The sequence below is a fragment of the Crotalus tigris genome, unplaced genomic scaffold (genome assembly GCF_016545835.1).
Source record: "Crotalus tigris isolate CLP2741 ecotype Arizona unplaced genomic scaffold, ASM1654583v1 scf7180000018371.15429387391:27106975, whole genome shotgun sequence".
NCBI lineage: Eukaryota > Metazoa > Chordata > Lepidosauria > Squamata > Viperidae > Crotalus > Crotalus tigris.
This window is the reverse complement of record NW_024096970.1, coordinates 4,451,809-4,471,219: the sequence shown is the minus strand read 5'-3', so window position 1 is coordinate 4,471,219 and position 19,411 is coordinate 4,451,809. Positions and strand designations below refer to the sequence as shown.

Sequence of the window (19,411 nt, the reverse complement as noted above, 5' to 3'; positions counted from 1 at the left end):
CACAATCTTTTCCAGTCTAATGTTCTTCAAGTGTAATGAACTTCTAAAATTAGGGAATCTGGAAGTTGAAGTCTAAAATATCTGGAGAGTATCAAGTTGAAGAAGGTCACTGGACTACCTATACGTCCAAGTTTGCTCTTCTTTAAACACACACACACACACGGGGGGGGGGGGGAGGTCAGAGAGAGAAGATATATTACTATACACTAAAATTATATTTTTATAATTTGAACTTCTTTCTCTAAAACAGCCATTTGCCTGCCTGACACAGTCAAACACATTGTTTGTGCAACAGTGCAAATTCCAACTTTAGTTTCCCACTTTAGCTGCCAGAATTGGCTTAGTTGCACTGGGGTTCTAGAAAAGAAAGCAACCCTTCCCAAAATTTGGCTACATTTCTTAATTTTACTAAGTGACTTACATGACTAGCCAAATTATTCAATGCTTTTAATACCATCATCAGTGGTTTAAATAACTAGGGTTTGTTGAAAAATCTCAAGTGGCTGGGTTGATGCAACATACTAAATTAGCCTTCCCTACTAGTTTTGGCACTTTCCAAATGAATGGAATCATCTCTCTGAATTCCTAGAAATAGCCATGACAGCTGTTGGAAGTCACCCAAATTGAGGAAAACCTGCTGAGTCATAAATTGTGGTGTAACATCTATGTCTAAGTTCATGCAATAAAGTAAGTCAAATGGAAGCAAGCTACAAAATAGATCATGGCTTGGTCTACGGATTTATCTTGATCCAGAGACCAGGCCATTCTTCTGAAGACGAAGAAATTATTGTAGAGAAAGAAAAGCAGTTTAATCTCCATTATGTTGTCATTTTAGTGAAAATAAAATACAGAAAGTGACATATCCGCAACAACAAATGCAAGGCTGTTGTATCTAGAGGTAAAGATCTACACTGGCTATCACTTTGGAATACTATTAAAATGGCATTGTGCTAATAACCCCCCCCCCTTTTTTTTAACAACTAACTATGTGAGGGTCTGCTTATTGGAAGCCTGGACAGAAACTGCTGTCAAAAATAAGAGTTGTTGAGATGAAAAGTATATGGCCAAAAGGGGAACCAAAAGGCTAGTGTAGAGGCAAATCCCAGAAAAGAAATAGTTACAATAAAGGTTGGTTAATGATCAAGATGTGCCTGAATCTCATAAAGCTCCCAAAACATATTTCCAGTCATGCTCACAACAGGTCATCTGGCCTTATCTTCAAACTACTGAGAAAGCAATACAGATTTTAGAAAACATTAAACCTGGGATGGGATCATGTTGGCTTAAGGAAGAAATACTATTTTTATATAGGTACTTTTAGCGATGACTTAACAGTTTCCCTCATGGGCCAGAAATGAGATGTGAGTCAGAGATTGCTCTGGGATAAACTTTAAGGCAGGGGTGTCAAACTGCTGGCCCACGGGCCGGATGCGTCATGGTGAAACCACACCCACCCCATTGGCGGCAATGGAAAAAAAGTCATGATATGTCGTGACACGTCACGTGACATTGCGAGTTTGACAGCCCTGCTTTAAGGGCTGGCAAGACCCACCATTTCTACTATATTGAATCCAAAGATCCTTTAATAGAGCTGATTCTCACGGTCTGCTAATCAAGGCATTAAGATGAACAGGTTGTTTTCTTTTGATTTCATTTTTTCTCCAATTTACTATGGAGGCAGCCTATGTTAACCTTTTGGTGTCTGGTATTCAAGCAGTGTTTTGTCTGTTCCTCCATGACATATGTAATGTTCCTCAGTATACCACTGAGAATACAGTACAACATATCACTGAGAATACAGTTGATGACTTGGTCAGGAACTAAGATCTATCAGTATCTTTAGTATTTTCCTTTAGCTGGTCACTAAAGGTTATTTTGCTTTGGCAACAGAGAGTCCAGTTCTTTCAAACTGGGTTCTTCCCTGTACCAAAGAACCATTTGTCCAGCTACCCCTACCAAACTGACAACACATCCCCAAGCTTCTAGGACTTGAAGGGTGGGAAATGGGGAAGGCTGACTTATTTTACCACCAGATGACTGATCACAAGGAGCTGATCCTGATCCTGAACTCCTGTTGTGGGAGGGATTGTCCTTCAAAGAGATGTGAGAGAGACAGTTGTGAGATGAAGGGGAAGAGCTTCTTCCTTCAGCTCTTGAAAGGCTACTTTTACACATAGCTTTAGGGCTGCTCCAAAGGATATTTCAAAATAGTTTTATTCCATATGAAACCCAACAGTGAGTTAACTCTAGCTGATAAGAGAAAGGTTTCATAGATGGCTAAACCTGCAGTGCTAGTCCTCTGTCAGAATTTACCTTTTCCCCAGTCTAAGTCCCTAGTAAGGAGAGCAAGTGGTGAATATTTTTCCCACTGGCTAATGGATTTGGCTTTTAAAACTGGTTCTGTGAGAATTTTGTAAGGACAGTGCCATATCTTGCTCTTGTTACTGAGGCAGAATAGAACTCCACAGTGAAGGCAGTCCCATTGATGCCAGTATAATGTTCTAGAAGGGAATGGATAAATATTAATATTGCCACAAGAAAGAGTCCATAAGGAAGCTTTATGCCAATGAATGTTTTTGACATTATATTGTTGGATCTTGGAAAACAAATGTGTCCACAGCTCATTGCTGACTAAGCAATTGGCCCTTGAATCAAAATATTATCAGATCTAAATCAGAGAGACAATAGCACTCCAAGGAAATCTAATTCTACTGTCACACTGATAAAATGTTGAGTGACCTTAAAAAATACAATATTTATTGCTTTTAAAAATAATTCAGACTACAGACTTCACACTATGGGCTTCAAGACTATTAGGTGATTCTAATATGGAAACAGGGATTAACCCATGATCTAAAAGCCACATTTTGGGCTTTTTGAGGAATTTTCTATTCTTCAAAGCGCCTGCAAATTCTGCTGCTGAAACATGGTTCCCAAACAATCAACTTTTGGTAGTGTTATTATGAAGTTGCAAATTAGCTACATCAAGCCATCACTCATCTATTTCCATCTGAAGCCCATCCACAGTCATCCACACATCTCCCCCAAAGCTAAAAAAAATTATTGTCCCTTATTATAAGAATGTGGCCTACCAAGACGGATGTTGTGTTCCTCCCTCACAGGCACCAAGGCCTTCCTTGTGTGAAAGGAAATGCAGAGAAGGAGGAGATGATTAGGCATGGGATGAAGTCCCCATTTTTCTACTCCCCGTTGGCTGGCTTGTCAGCCTGTCCATGCCCCTTCTTCATTCACCTAATCCCAGAAAGGACGCAGTAATAGAGACACTGACATAGCAGCACAAAACTGCAGCATGGGGGATTGAGAAGTGAGTCCAGTGGATCTACCCTGGGTTAGCAAGAAGGCTAGAAACTTTAGCCACTCACTCGGACTACCCTCCTGTCTCACTGTCCCAACCCAAGGATGCCCTGCTGACACCTTTAAGGACATATCCTTATGACACAGTACTGTATTCTCTTCAGCCCTGTTTGTCTTTAGCTTTTTTGGTTTGAACGTCATATTTTTCCTCTTCTCACAACATAAGCCTTGCCAGACAAATATCCAGTGATGCCTCTCTATCAATATTGACACATTCAGGGGTAGAAACTGCCCAGCTCCCATTGGCCACTGTTATGTTTGTATGGGTATGCTTTATTCCTCCCCACTGGTCATTTGGCAATCCCTCCCTGCCACTTTGGCTTAGTCTGGGCACTTGAATCTAACAGAAGCATTTGCTCATGTAATGCTCCGTTGCTGCTTCACAGAGCACCATTCATGCATTACACAAGGGCATAAGTCTAGTATTCTTTTGGAAGACTGTTAGGCCTGTTTTTAATTGTTTCATGGTCTTTTGAAAGAGCAGCAGAACCTGTTAATAAACAAGACTATGCTCTCTGTGCAGAAGGTCAACTGACATTGAGAAAGAGAGATATAGTCTGCCAAATACATGTTGATTCTGACCCGAATGAGGCATTGTAAGTTTTCACACTTTCTTCTGACATGTAGCTATGCTGTCTACTATTTATATTGTACATTGCCCAAAGACCTTCTATGAGGGAGAAAGGGGGGGTTCTTAAATATGATTGATAAATATTATAGTGGGTTGCTCTTTGCATATCCCATATTGAATACAAATGTCCTCACAGCATGAGAGGCTCTTTTGAAGACATTTACTGTCAGAAGGTCAGCTCTCATACAATATATCCAGGAAACAATCTCACCTTCCCCAGTTTTCAGATTATGAAATTGACTTCAGGAAAGTTTGTATTCTCTTCCAATATGTAGGAAAATTACACCCCGTTATTAAACTTTAGTTTAATGATATTTTATGGATATTAATTTATATGTTACATTTTTAATTACACGTATTGATGTTATGGTTTAGTTTGATAATTGTATATATAAATCAATAATTTTACAGCTCCACAAACAAACTTTCTGGTTCTCCCCGACGACGTGTGGATTTCCACTCTCAGAATTGATAGAAATTGCCATGTTGTCTTGGAAATTCTGGGAATGGATTTGAGGGAGGTTGAGGAAAACAGGCTTGGCACCAAGGCAATGGGTGGGGTTCCCACAACATGCTGCAGCAGGAACAACCCAACCCCACTTTAGTCCTCCTTGCTGAGTTTTGTGAATTCAAGCCTCAGATATTATGGAGCCAAAATTCAAAAATGAATGCTTCTACTACTGTTACTGCTACTGCTTCTTCCTCTTCCTCCTCCTGCGTTACATATAAAGTAGTTCCGAAAGAAACTCATTTTTCCACCAGAAAAATTGAGAAACTGCAGCAAGAGCAGGCGCCCCTCAGTCCATAGGGCAGATTCCTCACCTGCCCTGAAAAGAGATTCTCCGCTCCTTCTCCTGAAGGAGTGTGAGGGGTGGGGTGGGGACGACAGCGCGCCTTTGCGCCAGCAAAGCCCCTCGTTTTCACGTTTCCCGTAGCAGCCCCTCCGCTCCTTCTAACGGGGCGATCCTAGCAGCCCTGCTTCTGCTGGAAAGGACGGGACTAGCGTTCGGAAGCGGAGACTGCGCGGGAAAAAAGGCGGAGGACACCGCCGGCGAACGTCTCCGGGGGCGTAAATCCCCGCCGCCAGGGGTCGGGATAGCGCGGCCCGCACGCCCTGCTGAAGGGTCCATTGGACGGGAGGGGTGAAGGTGACGCCCCTTCCCGACAGGCGGGCTCTGTGGGGCAGGAGGAGGGAGCTTGCTATGGGACTCTCTCTCCGGCCCCGCGCACCGCCGCGCGCCCTCAGCCATGGCTCGCAACTTCGAGCACCTTTTCGAGTCCCTCGGACACTTCGGCAGGTAAACCAGCCCCGACGCGGAGACAGGGAGGGAAGACGGTAGGAAGTAGGCGCCGGGCGGAGGGGAGGAAGGCGCCGCTCTCCCGCTCCTCGTCCTCTGGCGCGCACGAAGAGTAACCAAGTTGGGCGAAGTAAACTGTCCGCGCGGGACGAGGGCAGCTCGGGACCTTCTTCTTGCTCTCCCCGGAGCTCGGAGCCGCGCGGGAAAGGCAGGGGGAGCTGCCTGAGATTGGGCTCCAGGGCGAGACACGTGGCTGCTAGGGAGAAACCGATTTAGGCACTTCCAGCCGCGAGTCCCTCACGGCACCCTCGCCCTCCTGTAGTAGGTGAGCCGTGGTTTCCCCCCAACCCAACCCAACTGCCTGATTCGCAAGATCCGCTGGATTAGACTGGGATAGACGGAGTTTGGGAATCAGTGTCTTATTCGAGCGTAACCCGAGAGAGGTCGCTGGTAGCTTGGGGACTAAATGGAGATTTGAGCCCGTGGATTCCCGCCCCCCCAGTCCTAGCCCAACCCATGCTTGTGTCATGACTGGGGGTGGGGGAGATCTTAACCCCGGAATTTCCTGACAGAAGAGGAGCGATATTGGCCTCTGCATTAGAAACGGGTAGCGGGGTCTTCGGCGACGGGAAGCCTTGGATTTAAGGCTGGTTTGTAGTTGTGGCTGGTGGCGGTGATTACGCAAATCGGAGGCTGCTTTTATTGCGGAAAATCCCCCCCTTAATCTGGAAGACACAGTAGTCATTATTCTGTACATGCTGTAAGCAGTGGTTTGTGTCCTTATATCAAGTTTGGGTAGAACTGAGGTTAGGTGGCAGTGGAAACTATCGTTTGAAGTCGGTGCTGGAGGTTCTGCGAGGTGATGTATTCGGCCCATTGGAAGTTGGAAATACTTGAATGGAGGGGCATAGGCGGGTGACTCAGTATGGGATGATCGAATAAATCTCATCTATTTGTGGGATATGCCCTCATCCGCAAGATCCTCCCACATATCTGTGTGTACATAACATGTTTATTTGTAGCCTGAATCCTTAGTAAGATTGAGATCTCAGAAAATTAAAATCTGATGGGCAGCTTTTCTGTATAGCTGATCAAGCCTGAACTACTGTAAATTGGTCGGCTTAATCAGGATGAATAAATAATAGAGGTGTGATAAAGTGTTGATGTTTAATGAAGGGACTCTCCATCTGTAGGAGTATAGGTACTACTCAATTTACAACCACAAGTGAGATCAGAATTTCCGATACTAAGCAAGGCGGGTTGTAAGTGAGTCACGCCTGATTTTTTTTTTTTGGTCATGGTTAAGTAAATCACTGTTAATTGCAAACTGAATCATGTGGATGTTAAATGAATCTGGCTTCCTTCCTTGATTTTGCTTGCCAGCTGGGAAGTTCATCAATGGTGGTCAGGTGACCCTGGGATGCTGCAGCCATCATAAATACTTGCCATTTGCCAAGTTCCTCATTTTTGATCACATGATTGTGGGGAAAGCTGTGATGGTCATAAGTGCGAGGACCACTTGTAGGTCAGTTTTTTCAGTAACTTTGGATGGCTGCTAAACAAATGATTGAAAGTCGAGGACTACCTGTATAGTTGGAGCAGAGTGCCAACAGGTTTAGTGCATTTGAATTCCTAGAGATAGAAAAGGAGGATAGATATAAGTGAAACTCAAAATCAGGAGGAATCTGTACCATTTTTTCTGACTAACCTTTTTGACTAACTGGATTCCTTCTGATTGTGGGCTACCCTAGACTTAGCAGGGCCCTCCTTCTACAGTATCTAAAGCGAGATGGTTTATTGGGGGAAAAAAACCAATCACACTTCTGAAAATGCTTGGTTTTTTTAAAGAGCCTACATCAGACATGTCAAACACAAGGCCCGGGGGCCAGATACGGCCCGTGAAGTGGTTTCATGTGGCCCACAAAGCCATCCTGGAAACAGTGAGGGAACGGCCCCCGCTGCCTTGGCCCTGGCCCAGGCCAGCCGGGAGCCAATGTACAATTTTGTGGTGGCCATCTTGGCACTTGCCCCAGTGGACCATGCCTGGGCACTTGCCCCAGTCCCACTCCCTTCTGCCAGAGACCCTCAGATCTGTCCCACTCATGCCAAGGCCCCCACAGGCACCCTTGACGCGAATGATGTAGAACTGGCCACGCCCACCCAGTAGGCCACACCCACTCCATCCACGTCCACCCAGTAGGCTGCACCCACTCTGGCCACACCCACCCAGCCCCCTAAGGGCAATCGCAATGCTGATGTGGTCCTCAGTGAAATTGAGTTTGACACCCCTGGCCTGCATACTTTAAGAAAAGGCAGGCACCACAAAAAAATAAACACTACAACTATTTCATGCCTATTTAGCCTCCACACTCTGTCCAGACTAACAATAGGCTAAGAGATTTAAAACGAGTGTGTGGAGAGTTAGGAGGGTGGTTTGCAAGCACTGCTAACCAGGAGCTGTTGCATTGGTTTTATCTGCACAGAAAACATGCATTTATACAAGCCAGAAATGATATTTTATATGAAGAAACATAGATGTGAGAAATAGATAAGCTCTGAACTCAGCAGTCTTGAAGTCATTGAACTGTACTTGGTTTTGTATTAAGAACCAGGTCAGCCAAGAGGAGGTCAGTGTCCAGTAGTCATTGAGATGAGTGGTTAGATACGAAAAGTTACGTGTTGCATCGGTGCACACATACATACAGTCTGTACCCTAGTACAAATCTGTGCCACAGTTCCTACGTATTTATTGGTGCACAACATTCAGTTTAATACTTTTCATTTGCATTCGAGGAACACTAAAAGAAAATGCAAGACCACTATAAGTAAATACAAAATAGACTACTTGCCAAATTAGCCATGATTTACTTCTGTTTTCTGGCTTTGCCCAATACTACATTGTAAACCAACTGTGCACAGCTTGGATTTACACAAAATGCTAAACTAAAATATGGTGGTCTAGTTTACTGTATGGTTTTGTATACTAGGAAAACATAGCTTGTTTTTTAAACTTGCAGTATTAAACTGTTGAGAATCAGGAGTCATCTAGAGATTGCTTAGTTTTTGCCTTCCTGTGCACTACAGAACTGCATGCATTTTTGTTTTTGTTTTTCCCCCTCCCCTCCCTAACCAAATAGTGCGGGAGATACATTTTCCAACTCTAAAAGTACAGTAAATACTGGAACATGGCTTGCACACAGGCAAATAATAGTGCACATTTTGTTTTCCAGTTGAATAAACATTATCTGGGATTGATCAATTAGGTTTCAAAACTTACTGGTAAGATCAGCATTCTTAAGAGTCGCTGCTGAAAAATAGTTCACTTCCTTTTGTTTTACATGTATAAGTATGTGTGTGTGTATGTGTATATATATGTGTGTGTGTGTGTGTGTATACATATATGTGTGTTCAGTTATTTTTGTACAGTTACTGTAATATATTTGATTTTTAATGACAAGATGGTGAAGCCAGGTTGAATATAGAAGGAACCTGTTTAGGTAAGAAAGTTTCAGTTTGGCAGTTTCTAAGATAATTTATTCAAAATAAATGATGTTTAATGATTTTAATGCTTGATTTTAGTTTATTTATGTTTTAATGTATACGTATAGACATATTTTAATGACTGTAAGCCGCTCAGAGTTACCCTATGGCAAGATGGCCAGCCAATAAATTTTATAAATAAAAAAATAAATAAAAAAATGTGTAAAGTTTTTCATTGCAGAAAACATACTGAGAACAGAACAAGATACTTGACTGATAGATTATATAGTTTTATCTACATTTCATGACACAACTGAAGATAACTGAAATTTCAATACAGTATGTAAATCAATCAGAATATTTATTTTGATAGGTGGTTGACTCCAGAAATCCAGAGTAATCAAGACATCATAGTGATTTTAGCTGATCTATTCTTAAGGATGATTAAATCTGAATCCACCCATATTTGCACCATGTAATAATATAAATCCAAGAAAACCTGATTAAACAAGTGAAAACAGAAGGGAAGTGTCTGCATGTGTGTCCCTCTTTATTGGTGGTCTGCATAATAGTTATGTGGAGGTTTTCCCAACTTTCTGTTTCTAAGTGGTGCTTGGTCACAAGTTCTGTCATCCCCAGATAACATCCAATGTTCAAACAAGATGGACACAATAGACATATTTGTATACAGTGTGACAAAAAAGTTTTTTTCCTGATTCTATGGCCACTTTTCTGCTTATTTTTCCTGTGGTGGGCACTCCCTGGAAGCACATGCCAACCCAAGTGTGCCATAAAGCAGTGTACACACACATACCACATTGAATTTCAAACAATTTTTTAGACATAACTCTTCTTGTCTTCTTTCTCACATACATTCTCTAAGGCTGAAAAGCAGAAAACAAGTTCCTTGATTATGATGGCCAGTTGAAGTCACGAGATTAGTAAGGCCATGCCTGGAATACTGCATCCAGTTTTGGTCATCACATTACAAAAAAGATGGTGAGACTTGGGGAAAAAGTGCAAAGAAGAGCAACTAAGACGATTAAAGGCCTGGAGACTAAAATGTATGAAGAACAGTTGCAGGATTTGGGAATGGTGGGTTTAGAGAAAAGAAGGACTGGGGGGGGGGACATGATAGCCGTATTCCGATATTTGAGAAGCTACCACGAGGAAGAAGGGGTCAGTTTATTTTCCAAAGCATCTGAAGGCAGGACAAGAAGCAATGGATGGAAACTAATCAAGGATAGAAGCAACCTGGAATTAAGGAGAAACTTTCTAACGGTGAAGACAGTTAACCAGTGGAACAGCTTGTCTTCAGACGTTGTGGGTGCTTCATCACTGGAGGTTTTTAAGAAGAGAGTGGACAGCCACTTGTCTAAAATGGTATAGGGCAGGGTTGAAAACTTGGCCCTTTTATGACTTGTAGACTTCAACTCCCAGAATTCCTCAGCAGACAGGCTGGCTGAGGAGTTCTGGGAGTTGAAGTCCACAAGTCATAAAAGGACCAAGACTGAAGACCCTGGTATAGGGTCTCTTGCTTGAGCAGGGTTGGACTAGAAGACCTCCAATGTCCAGCTCTTTTCTGATTAATTGATTGATTGATTAGTCCCTTAGATGGTCAGATGAAAGCTACATGATGGTATTGTTGTTCTTGTCTATAAACATGTTTTCAACCCAACCACCCCACACACCTTTTCCCCATGTTGATTTCCCTCTGAAACTGCTGGATTAGCCTCATCTGCCATGAGGCTTGTAGAGCAGCCAGAAAAAGTTTAGAAAATGACATGAAGGAAGATACAGGGACAGTCTTCAGTCCTGTGTCTGCAATCCAAGCATTGCTTCTTAGTTTAAGCAAATTGGAAAGAAGTAGAAATAGTTTTTCACCTGCAAAAATTCTGCTGCTGGTTGTTGGGGTGGAACTGAGGCCTTCAAGATAGACACGGCTGCCTGGCTTGGTGCCTCTTTCTCAGTGAAGAAGCATTTCAGCCCTTGAGCAAGAGAAGAATGGGAAAGCTTATACACTTTTATTGGGGATTCAGAACCTGCACGTTAATGGTACTCTAAATTTCTCTGGTATTTGGTGACTCGAACAATCAGTGTGTTTGTGTATGGGTGGGGGAGAAAATGGATTGAATTTAGTACTATCATAATTAGCATTTTGGAACAGATAGTTGTTTGCTGATCTTCATACTTGATCCAGTAGGTTCTTAACATTTTCAAGTTTCAGTGTAACAGTGTAGTAAAATGGTGTTGACTTGGACTGAACTTTTCTAGGTCAGTAATATTCATAACTAAGCATAATTCAACACAAAGATACATCTTGGCCTAATCTGTCTGGCAGTGTGATATATAAACATGACATGGTATCGATATTTTGATGGATTATATTTGTACTTAAATCACGCAATAAGGAGCTGTCCATAACTACATAGATCCAGAAAAATGGATAAACATGAAATTGTGGTAAATTAAATGGACAAGTTCCTTGTGTTTTCCCTTTGGGGAAAAAGAAAAAATAAGTGACTCTTATAAAGAACAGCACAGTTAATTTCCATTTCCATGTTGATCTTAATGCTCACATTTCTTTTTGTCCCTGCTCAAGTCTGTTGTGCACATTTCAATGTTCTTGAATTGGCCACAGAAAAGTCCTGATGTTTGCAATAATCTGCAGCCCTTAAAGTGGATGCTGCATGGTCTGCATCACGCCACAGTTACCAGTCTGTAGATCAGTAAACTGGCTCCATGTGTCTCTGTAGTCTTTTAACCTACCAACCTGGGTACTAAGTTAATTTAACATCTTGGACCTCTGTCTTTTTCATTAATGTTCAAGCCATCGTCTTCAATGTTTTCTAGCCATGTCTTCCATGTATAGTTCTTTCTTAGCAAAAATTGGTCTGGAATTTAATATTTGCTGTGAGAAAACTTTCAGGTGACCCCAATGTCTCTGCTGTGCAATGTAGATAAACAGAATACAGAATATTTTTAGCATCTTTCAACTATGCTTTCCTCTCATTCCAACTGGCTACAATTCCCCCAATGTCTGGAGGAGCTACTTCAACAAGAATGTACAAGTTATTTCTTCATTACACACATCATTTGTAAGGCAATTCTAAAACGGGACTACTCATGGAATCATAGTATGTCCTTATTGAATACATAAGTGACAGAACACAACTAATATTGTGTTTTAGATTGTTGGGAAACTGCCTTGATTGAGGTTGCATATGCATCTTTTTCTAAATAAAATATTTTTCAATAAAGTGTTTTTGGCTTTGTGATGCATTAATTCCGACAGTTTTTGAATTCTTACATTGATTTTTTTGTTTTGAAGATTATTAACTATTGTAACATATGGATTACTTGTGTGGCACGTAGTGGAGTGTATAAATCTATTCTGCAAAAGATTACTCTGCTTTAGCTTGTTAATCTTCAAATCAGCTATGCTAGCTCAGAATTCCAAGTGTTGTGGTCTCTGCACCCCTGGATTGCAGATATCCAGCTGGAAGCTGGAAGCTCAGTTAGATGAAGGTATTTTTTTATAGATTTCACAAATCTGTACTTTTGCAGATTTCTTACTGTAAGAAGTGACTAAAGTTGTCCTCCCGTGACATCTATAAAGAAACATCTATGGTGAAGAGCTTGGACTCAAACTGTGTGTGTATTGAGTTCCTTTTCATACAGTTTTGCAATTCATGAAGAGAAATATTAGTCAACAGTAAGGCACAAATTTAGTAAAAGTATATTAGCGGTCATTAAAAAAACAGCACTGTACTGAATGCAGTCTTCCCCCCATTATCTCTCAGTGGACAGGTCATGTACAAGAAAATGCAGGTCAGGATATCCTAGGCTAGAGAAGTAATCATTCAGACTATACAGGGAACATATAGGGAAAAAAGTGCCTATGTTTGTGCTTAATCATATAAAGCAAAAACTTAGGTTATTTAATAACGAGAGCAGTGTGCTACGCATGTTTATAGCTACTCTAACTTTCCCAATATTGGCTCAAACAGAATAGATCCTATCACCATTGCTGAATAATCTTTTCTCTTTATTTGTTGGCTTTCTCTCCTCATTGGGTTGGGAACTGTTATTCTGCAGCAGTAGTTATTTTTGATCACCTGTTATTAGAGAAGTTCTCTCCTGAAAACACTTGTGTTAAATGTGTCCTGCCCAACAATAACCTTTCTGTCTATACAACAGATAAAGAGGTTTGGAAGGACCAAAAGAGGAAAAAAAAATAATTGCGAGGCTCACAGATTTCACAGGATGGTATGGAATTCCCCATTTAAAGGAAAAAAGAAAACCTTAATTTAAAGTTATACTTCATCTCAGTTTCACATAGTTTAGTTTTTGTAAAAATCGCATAAAAGACTTTATATGTTTGTTCTGAGTTATTTTGCAAGGAGTTAAATAATGGATTTTTTTTTTTTAGCCTGCCCCTGTATAATAAAGGCAAATTTGCTCTTTAATTTTCAAAGACAGCAAGGATTGCAAGCAAAGTTGAAGTCTGGGACAGGAACGTTTTCCACTTTTCTTCCCACTTACGTCCATTGCAAGCTTTTCTGAGGCTGCTGGGTTGGTGTAGAAGGCAATGGTTCATCTCAATTCAACAGCATCCTATGTTCCATCCTATATTGATCCTAAATACTCTGATTTTAGGAGAAGATTTTAGGGAGCACAGATGGCCACGTACCTTAAATTTATGTACAGGTAGTCCTCAACTTACAATTGCAGTCGGGACCAGAACTTCCATTGCTAAATAATGTGGTTGTTAAACGGGTTACATCTCATTTTACAACCTTTTTTTCACTGTGTTCATTAAGTGAATCACCATGATTGTTGAGCGAATTCAGCTTCGCCATTTGACTTTGCTTGTCAGAGGCTCTCTGGGAAGACTGGAAATGGCAGTCGGGCAGCCTCAGGATGCTATAATTATAAATATATGCCAGCTGCCAAATAACAAAGTTTGATCATGTGATCGTGAGGATGCTGTGACAGTTGTAAGTGCAAAGACCAAAAAGTAAGTCACTTTTTTTCAGTGCCATCAGAATTTCAAGTTAAACAAATGATTGTAAGGACTACCTGTAGATTTATCACAGCCTATAAAATATATTCTGCCCATTGAAGTAAGAGAGATAAAAGACATAATAAATAACTGTTGGCATAGCATGTCAGATGCAAGTAAGTTTTTTTAATACATTGTTTTTGAAGATCAAGCATTTACAAATTTTAATGGTAATAATGTAGTAGGATAGCAACCTAGTCTGAATCAACGTTTTGGGGTAGAAAACTTCATTCATGTTATGTTTTTTATGGTCCTCTGTGTTGTGCTGCAATTAAGGCTACTCTGATACTTCAGATTAAGACTTTACAATTTGTGCTTTGAGTGATGCCCATAAGCCTTGAAAGCCTTAGAAAAATATATCAATGCTACTGTTGATAATTTTAATAGGAAGGAAGGAAAGGTTCTTAAATATATGGGGAGTAATCATATTAAGGGAGCTCAATTAACTTGAACTACATTTATTTTGGGTCCCACCCACTTTTTGAAATGCTACTTCTGGCATATCACTCATTATGTACAGGCTTTAACCAAAAGACAATTGTAGATGCATGATAGAATTTCTGTTCTAAAGTATCTTTTAACGTTAGTTTTAGCTTCTTTTCATCTTGAATCAAAACTCTCATCTGAGACTCAGTAGAAAAATGAAGAAGTCAAATTTGAGGCAATTCTTCCCTGTTTGTAACATTATAGGAGTTTGGGGGCAAAGCTTCTCCTATTTCCTTTACAGTGGCTTTATAGAGAACTAATCAAGACATATTGTATATTAGCAAGTTAATAAAAACTATGGGATATTATAAGCAAATGTATGACTACTTAGGAATATTAAAGTAAGTTAAGCTTCATGAAGAATGTGATACGTGAGGTAATGTTGTAGTCATCAAATATGGCCGCTGTTCAAAATAGCTTTTTCCATGCCAAGGAGCCATTGTAGTAGTGGCTGAGAACTATGAATCTTATAGTTCAACACAGGCGGAGAAGATCAGATAAGATAAAGTTGATTTCAGAATGATTAAACTACACAATATTCAGAGGGATGTCATTTATCAAGTGCATAACTTCCATTACCTCAAGGGATGCATCAGGTTATGTGTAGCAAAACGGACTTTCCACAATTAGGGTTTCAGATAGTTAGGAACATAGGCACCTGTGAAGTCATGAAGAGGCTTCTGAGCTGTGAAAGGGATGCTTTAGGCCTCTATATTTTGACCTTTAAATTCCTGCAAATTAAATTCTCCAAAAGTGCCTGAAGGCAGGTCAAGAAGCAACAGATGAAAACTAATCAAGGAGAGAAGCAACCTAGAACTTTGTGCACTTTGGGTAGCCCATAGAATGCCCCGAAACGTGGTAGAAGATTGGATGACGTAACCCTTTTGAGGATACGCCCTAGCGATACGGCTGTAGCTAGATTCTATGGGCTACCCAAAGTGCACAAAGAAGGGGTTCCCCTCTGCCCTATAGTATCATTTAGGGGTACCCCAATGTCTGGTTTGGCCAAGTGGCTGAGTCTTCGTATTGGCCACTTGGTTGCTGATAGCCAGACGGTAGTAAGATAGGCAGAGGAGTTCCTGGATAGGATTAGGGCCTTAAGGATAGAGGATGATGAGGTGATGGTATCTTTTGATGTCGTCTCCCTCTTCACCTCTATCCCACAGGACCTGGTTCTTGCGACCATTAAAGATCTTTTGAGTTGCAAGGGCCTAGGACAACACCAGGATTCCCTTCGCCCGGAAGATCTTGTGGACCTTTTGGGTCTTTGCCTCAAGACCTACTTCACGTTTCAGGGCAACACCTATGAGCAAATAAAGGGTACTCCTATGGGGTCACCCATCTCCAGCATTATTGCCGAGGCTGTATTGCAGCAGATAGAGCACGTAGCGATGGCCCAGTATTGTCCCAAATTCTGGGCCCGCTACGTTGATGACACCTTTGTTGTCATCAAAAAGAGTCGGAAGGCTGACTTTGTGGGCATACTCAATTCGGTGTGCATGGACTTGCAGTTTACGGAGGAGGAGGAACATCAAGGCAGGCTGGTGTTTCTTGATGTTTTGGTCCATCGCCAGCCTGATGGGACCCTTGCTACTAGGGTTTACCGCAAGCCCATGCACACCGATAGGATTCTGCATTTTAACAGCAACCACCCGGTGGCCCATAAGGTCAGCTGCATTAGAACCCTTTTTAAAAGAGCTGACTCACATTGCAATACGGCCAAGGCTAAAGCTGAAGAAAGGAAATACCTGTTTCATACCTGTAGACGTAATGGATACCCCAATAAGTTTATTAGGCACCATAGTGCTCTATCTATGCCTCCCCATAATCCACCTATTGGGGGGCCGCTTCTACAGACAACACGTATCACTCTCCCTTATGTCAGCAACGTTTCTGAAGCCACAGCCAGGCTATTGTCACCCTATGGAATAAGGGTGGCGCATAGACCAGATCGAACGTTGCGTTCCTGTATTATGAGGTTGAAAGATCCACTCCGTGTTACTGAAAAATCTGGGGTGATCTATAGAATTCATTGTATGGATTGCCCAAGTAATTATGTGGGAGAAACCTCGAAAAGAGTGAGGACAAGAATACAGGAATACAAACTGGCAATAAAAAGAGGGGAGCATTATTCTCAGATTCTAACTCATATGGTAGAGCTTGGGCATAAATTCGATTTTAACGGGGTGCAGGTTGTTGCTAGTGATGCCTTTAAAAGCGGTAGACTGCTTAAAGAGGCTTGGTTTTCAGACAACAAGTCTATTAACCGATGTGTGGAATTAAGTCCAGCACATCAGGTTATGAAGGAATGGGAGGCACGTACTTGTTTTAGACGGAGGAAGCACCCCAGTATTAGTAATCCCGAATGTCCATCCGAAGGGATGGATAATGAGATGAGGGGGATCCTACCATCCAGAGTGCCCCCGACTAGTAACAGTCTCTACATGCACCCATTAGAAAATGAAGAACCCATTGATAACAGTAACCCACCCCTAGGTACTCTGGACGCACCGGACATTCCTCCTCTTCAACATCGTGTCCCATCCTCGGAACGGTACATGGCGCCCCCCCGCCTTTGATATGAAGCAAGACTGCTCTCCTTGTAACGGCATTAGCGCTCACATTCCTGAAGATGCCCCTGCTGTGACCGGTTTGGGCGTTTATTTGAACATCGGAACTCCCGGAGCAGATAATAATTGCAGCCGCCCCAATGAGGGTGTGGTTACGCGTTCTCACATGACAGCACGACGGATGCAGGAGAGCGCAGGCGTGAGGACCGGACTTCAGGCTCCCTCAGAGTATACCAAGGGGGGGAGAGTTGAACGCTCTTCAGATGCTGAGCCGACACAGACACGGACCATAATAAGTCATCGCGCACCCCATACGTGGACATGTGACGTGTTGGGGGCTGCGGGGGGGATGTGGGTAAAGACATGGATATGGCTGTGTGTCCCCGGAGAATAGTGCGGCGGACACGGGGGAAAGAGGTGGCCAGGCTCGGGACCCCACCAGATGATCGATCTAGCGTCACACAAGTTACTTTGATGCAAGGCGATACGGAATGTTCCCTCCCCAGCCTAGGAGACGTGAGTAGTAGAGAAGAAATCAACCGTAGGAGCGCAGAACTTGAAAGTACGTCTTACATGAGTGGTGCAAGGATCAACCGACCGGGCCCCGTGACGAGGTCTATGAGCCGAATGCGGGCGCGGTTGTACTCATAAGCAAGCTTCCCCACCCCTTGGCTTTTACACCCTGACGATGATGGCAGTGATACAGCCATCGAAAGCTCTAATATATATATTAGAAAATAGGAATATGGAATTGGGGAAAACGAACAATATTTTAAAAGGCAGAGTGAATGGAATGCTGTTCGAAATTTTTTTAAAGCAAATAATCTCTCCCTGCTTTATCTAAACTGTAACATGGGTAATTTCTTGTTTCTCCCAAACAAGTATTTCAATTGGAGGTCTAAAGATTAGATAATAGAGCAAATAGTCATAACAGTAATTGCCTGACTACTCTAAGCAACCACTCAAATGCTGTCACTGAAGGGCCCCAAGGGGATAAAATAATCCAGGAAAGAAGTTTATAAAGCAAAAGTTAAGTGTCTGTTAAAACACACTGCCAACCTTACCCAAGCTTTCATATATATGTTGATTTTTTTTTATAAGTAAAAATGTTTGGTTGTGTGGGAAAAACAATGGTGAACAGAATGACAAGATGGTATTTTGGATAATTTGTGCAGTGCAATTTGTTGGGAGGGCTGGTAATTTAAAAGCAGATTCTTTCTTCCATGAACCTCCACTAAAAAGGGACTGTAATAAGTCGCCTGTAGTAAGACTTGTCTGTCCAGTTGCAGCATCTAACCAGTAACTCAAAAAACTGAACTCATTAGATAGAATGAAGTCACCCTGTCATGGCCTTCCTAATGCCAACTGAACTCAAATGTATATTTTCTTATGCTGGTACAGCTGCCATGTAAATCCAGGAAAAGGTACAGCTCTTTTAAAGCCTTACTGAATTTGAATTAACTTTGGGTGCTGCATGGCTCTGATAAAAAGACTCATGGAGAAGTGTATGTGTGTGTGTGTGTGTGTGTGTGTGTGTGTGTGTATGTGTATGTATATATATATATATATATATATATATATATATATATATATATATATATATATATATTCTGAGGTTTTCGCGGGTATTTGTATTTAGGTCTTTGGTTGTTCGGGTTTTCTCCCACGTAAAATTGGAAGTGTCTTGGCGATGTTTCGACGAAGTCCCATTCGTCATTTCAGGCTGGTGTTTGTTAGCTTCTTGCTTGAAGCAGCAATGTGTGGTTTTAGCTGGGTTTTTTTTTTTCTATCTCCTTCCTTTCCTAACTGACAGTGAGGGTATGAACTGATTGGATGGGAGCTTGGCTGTGGTTTGGATTGAGTGGAGGTGGTTCTGAATGTTAGGGCTTGGCTGTGCTATGATTGGCTGGGGGAGTGTTCTGTTGGTTGTGCTCAGGTTATCTGAGTTGCAGAGGGTTTAAGATTTGGTATAGGGGAGTCGTTTGTCAATAAGGGCGGGTTTCCAAATGGCTGATAGGTGGGAGGTATCATCTCGCTTGTTCATGCTGTGTGGGTGTTTTTCTATCTCGATGGCTTCTCTGATTGTTCTGTTATTAAAATGTTCACTTTTGGCAATGGTTCTGGTATTTTTAAAGTCAATTTCATGTCCTGTGGCTTTAAGGTGTTGGACCAGGGAAGATGTTGGTTCCTCTTTTTTGACTGAGTTCTTATGTTCTTCAATGCGTGCACTTATTCTTCTGTTGGTTTGTCCGATGTATGTGGTGGGACAAGTTGTGCATGGGATTTCGTATACTCCTTGATTTTCTAATTCAATTTTATCTTTGGGGTTTCTAAGGATGGTGGATATTTTTCTGTTTGTGCAGAATGCTGTTTTGATGTTGTGTTTATGGAGGATCTTACTGATTCTGTCTGTGGTGCCTTTTATGTATGGGAGGAGGGCTTTGCCGTTATCTTGTTCTTTGTCTTGGATTTTAGTGGGGGTTTCTTTTTGGATTAGGTTTGTAAT

The 19,411-nt window shown here is 41.8% G+C and overlaps 1 protein-coding gene across 1 annotated transcript in view; it reads left to right on the top strand.

The window, feature by feature from the left end:
* Positions 1–5,085: 5,085 nt before the first annotated feature.
* Positions 5,086–19,411, top strand: part of SLC22A16 (solute carrier family 22 member 16) — a 41,508-nt gene continuing 27,182 nt past the window's right edge. The window contains exon 1 of the mRNA XM_039351191.1: positions 5,086–5,304. Coding sequence (XP_039207125.1) covers positions 5,255–5,304 — 50 coding nt within the window. The 5' untranslated portion in view covers positions 5,086–5,254. The remainder of the gene's footprint in view (positions 5,305–19,411) is intronic.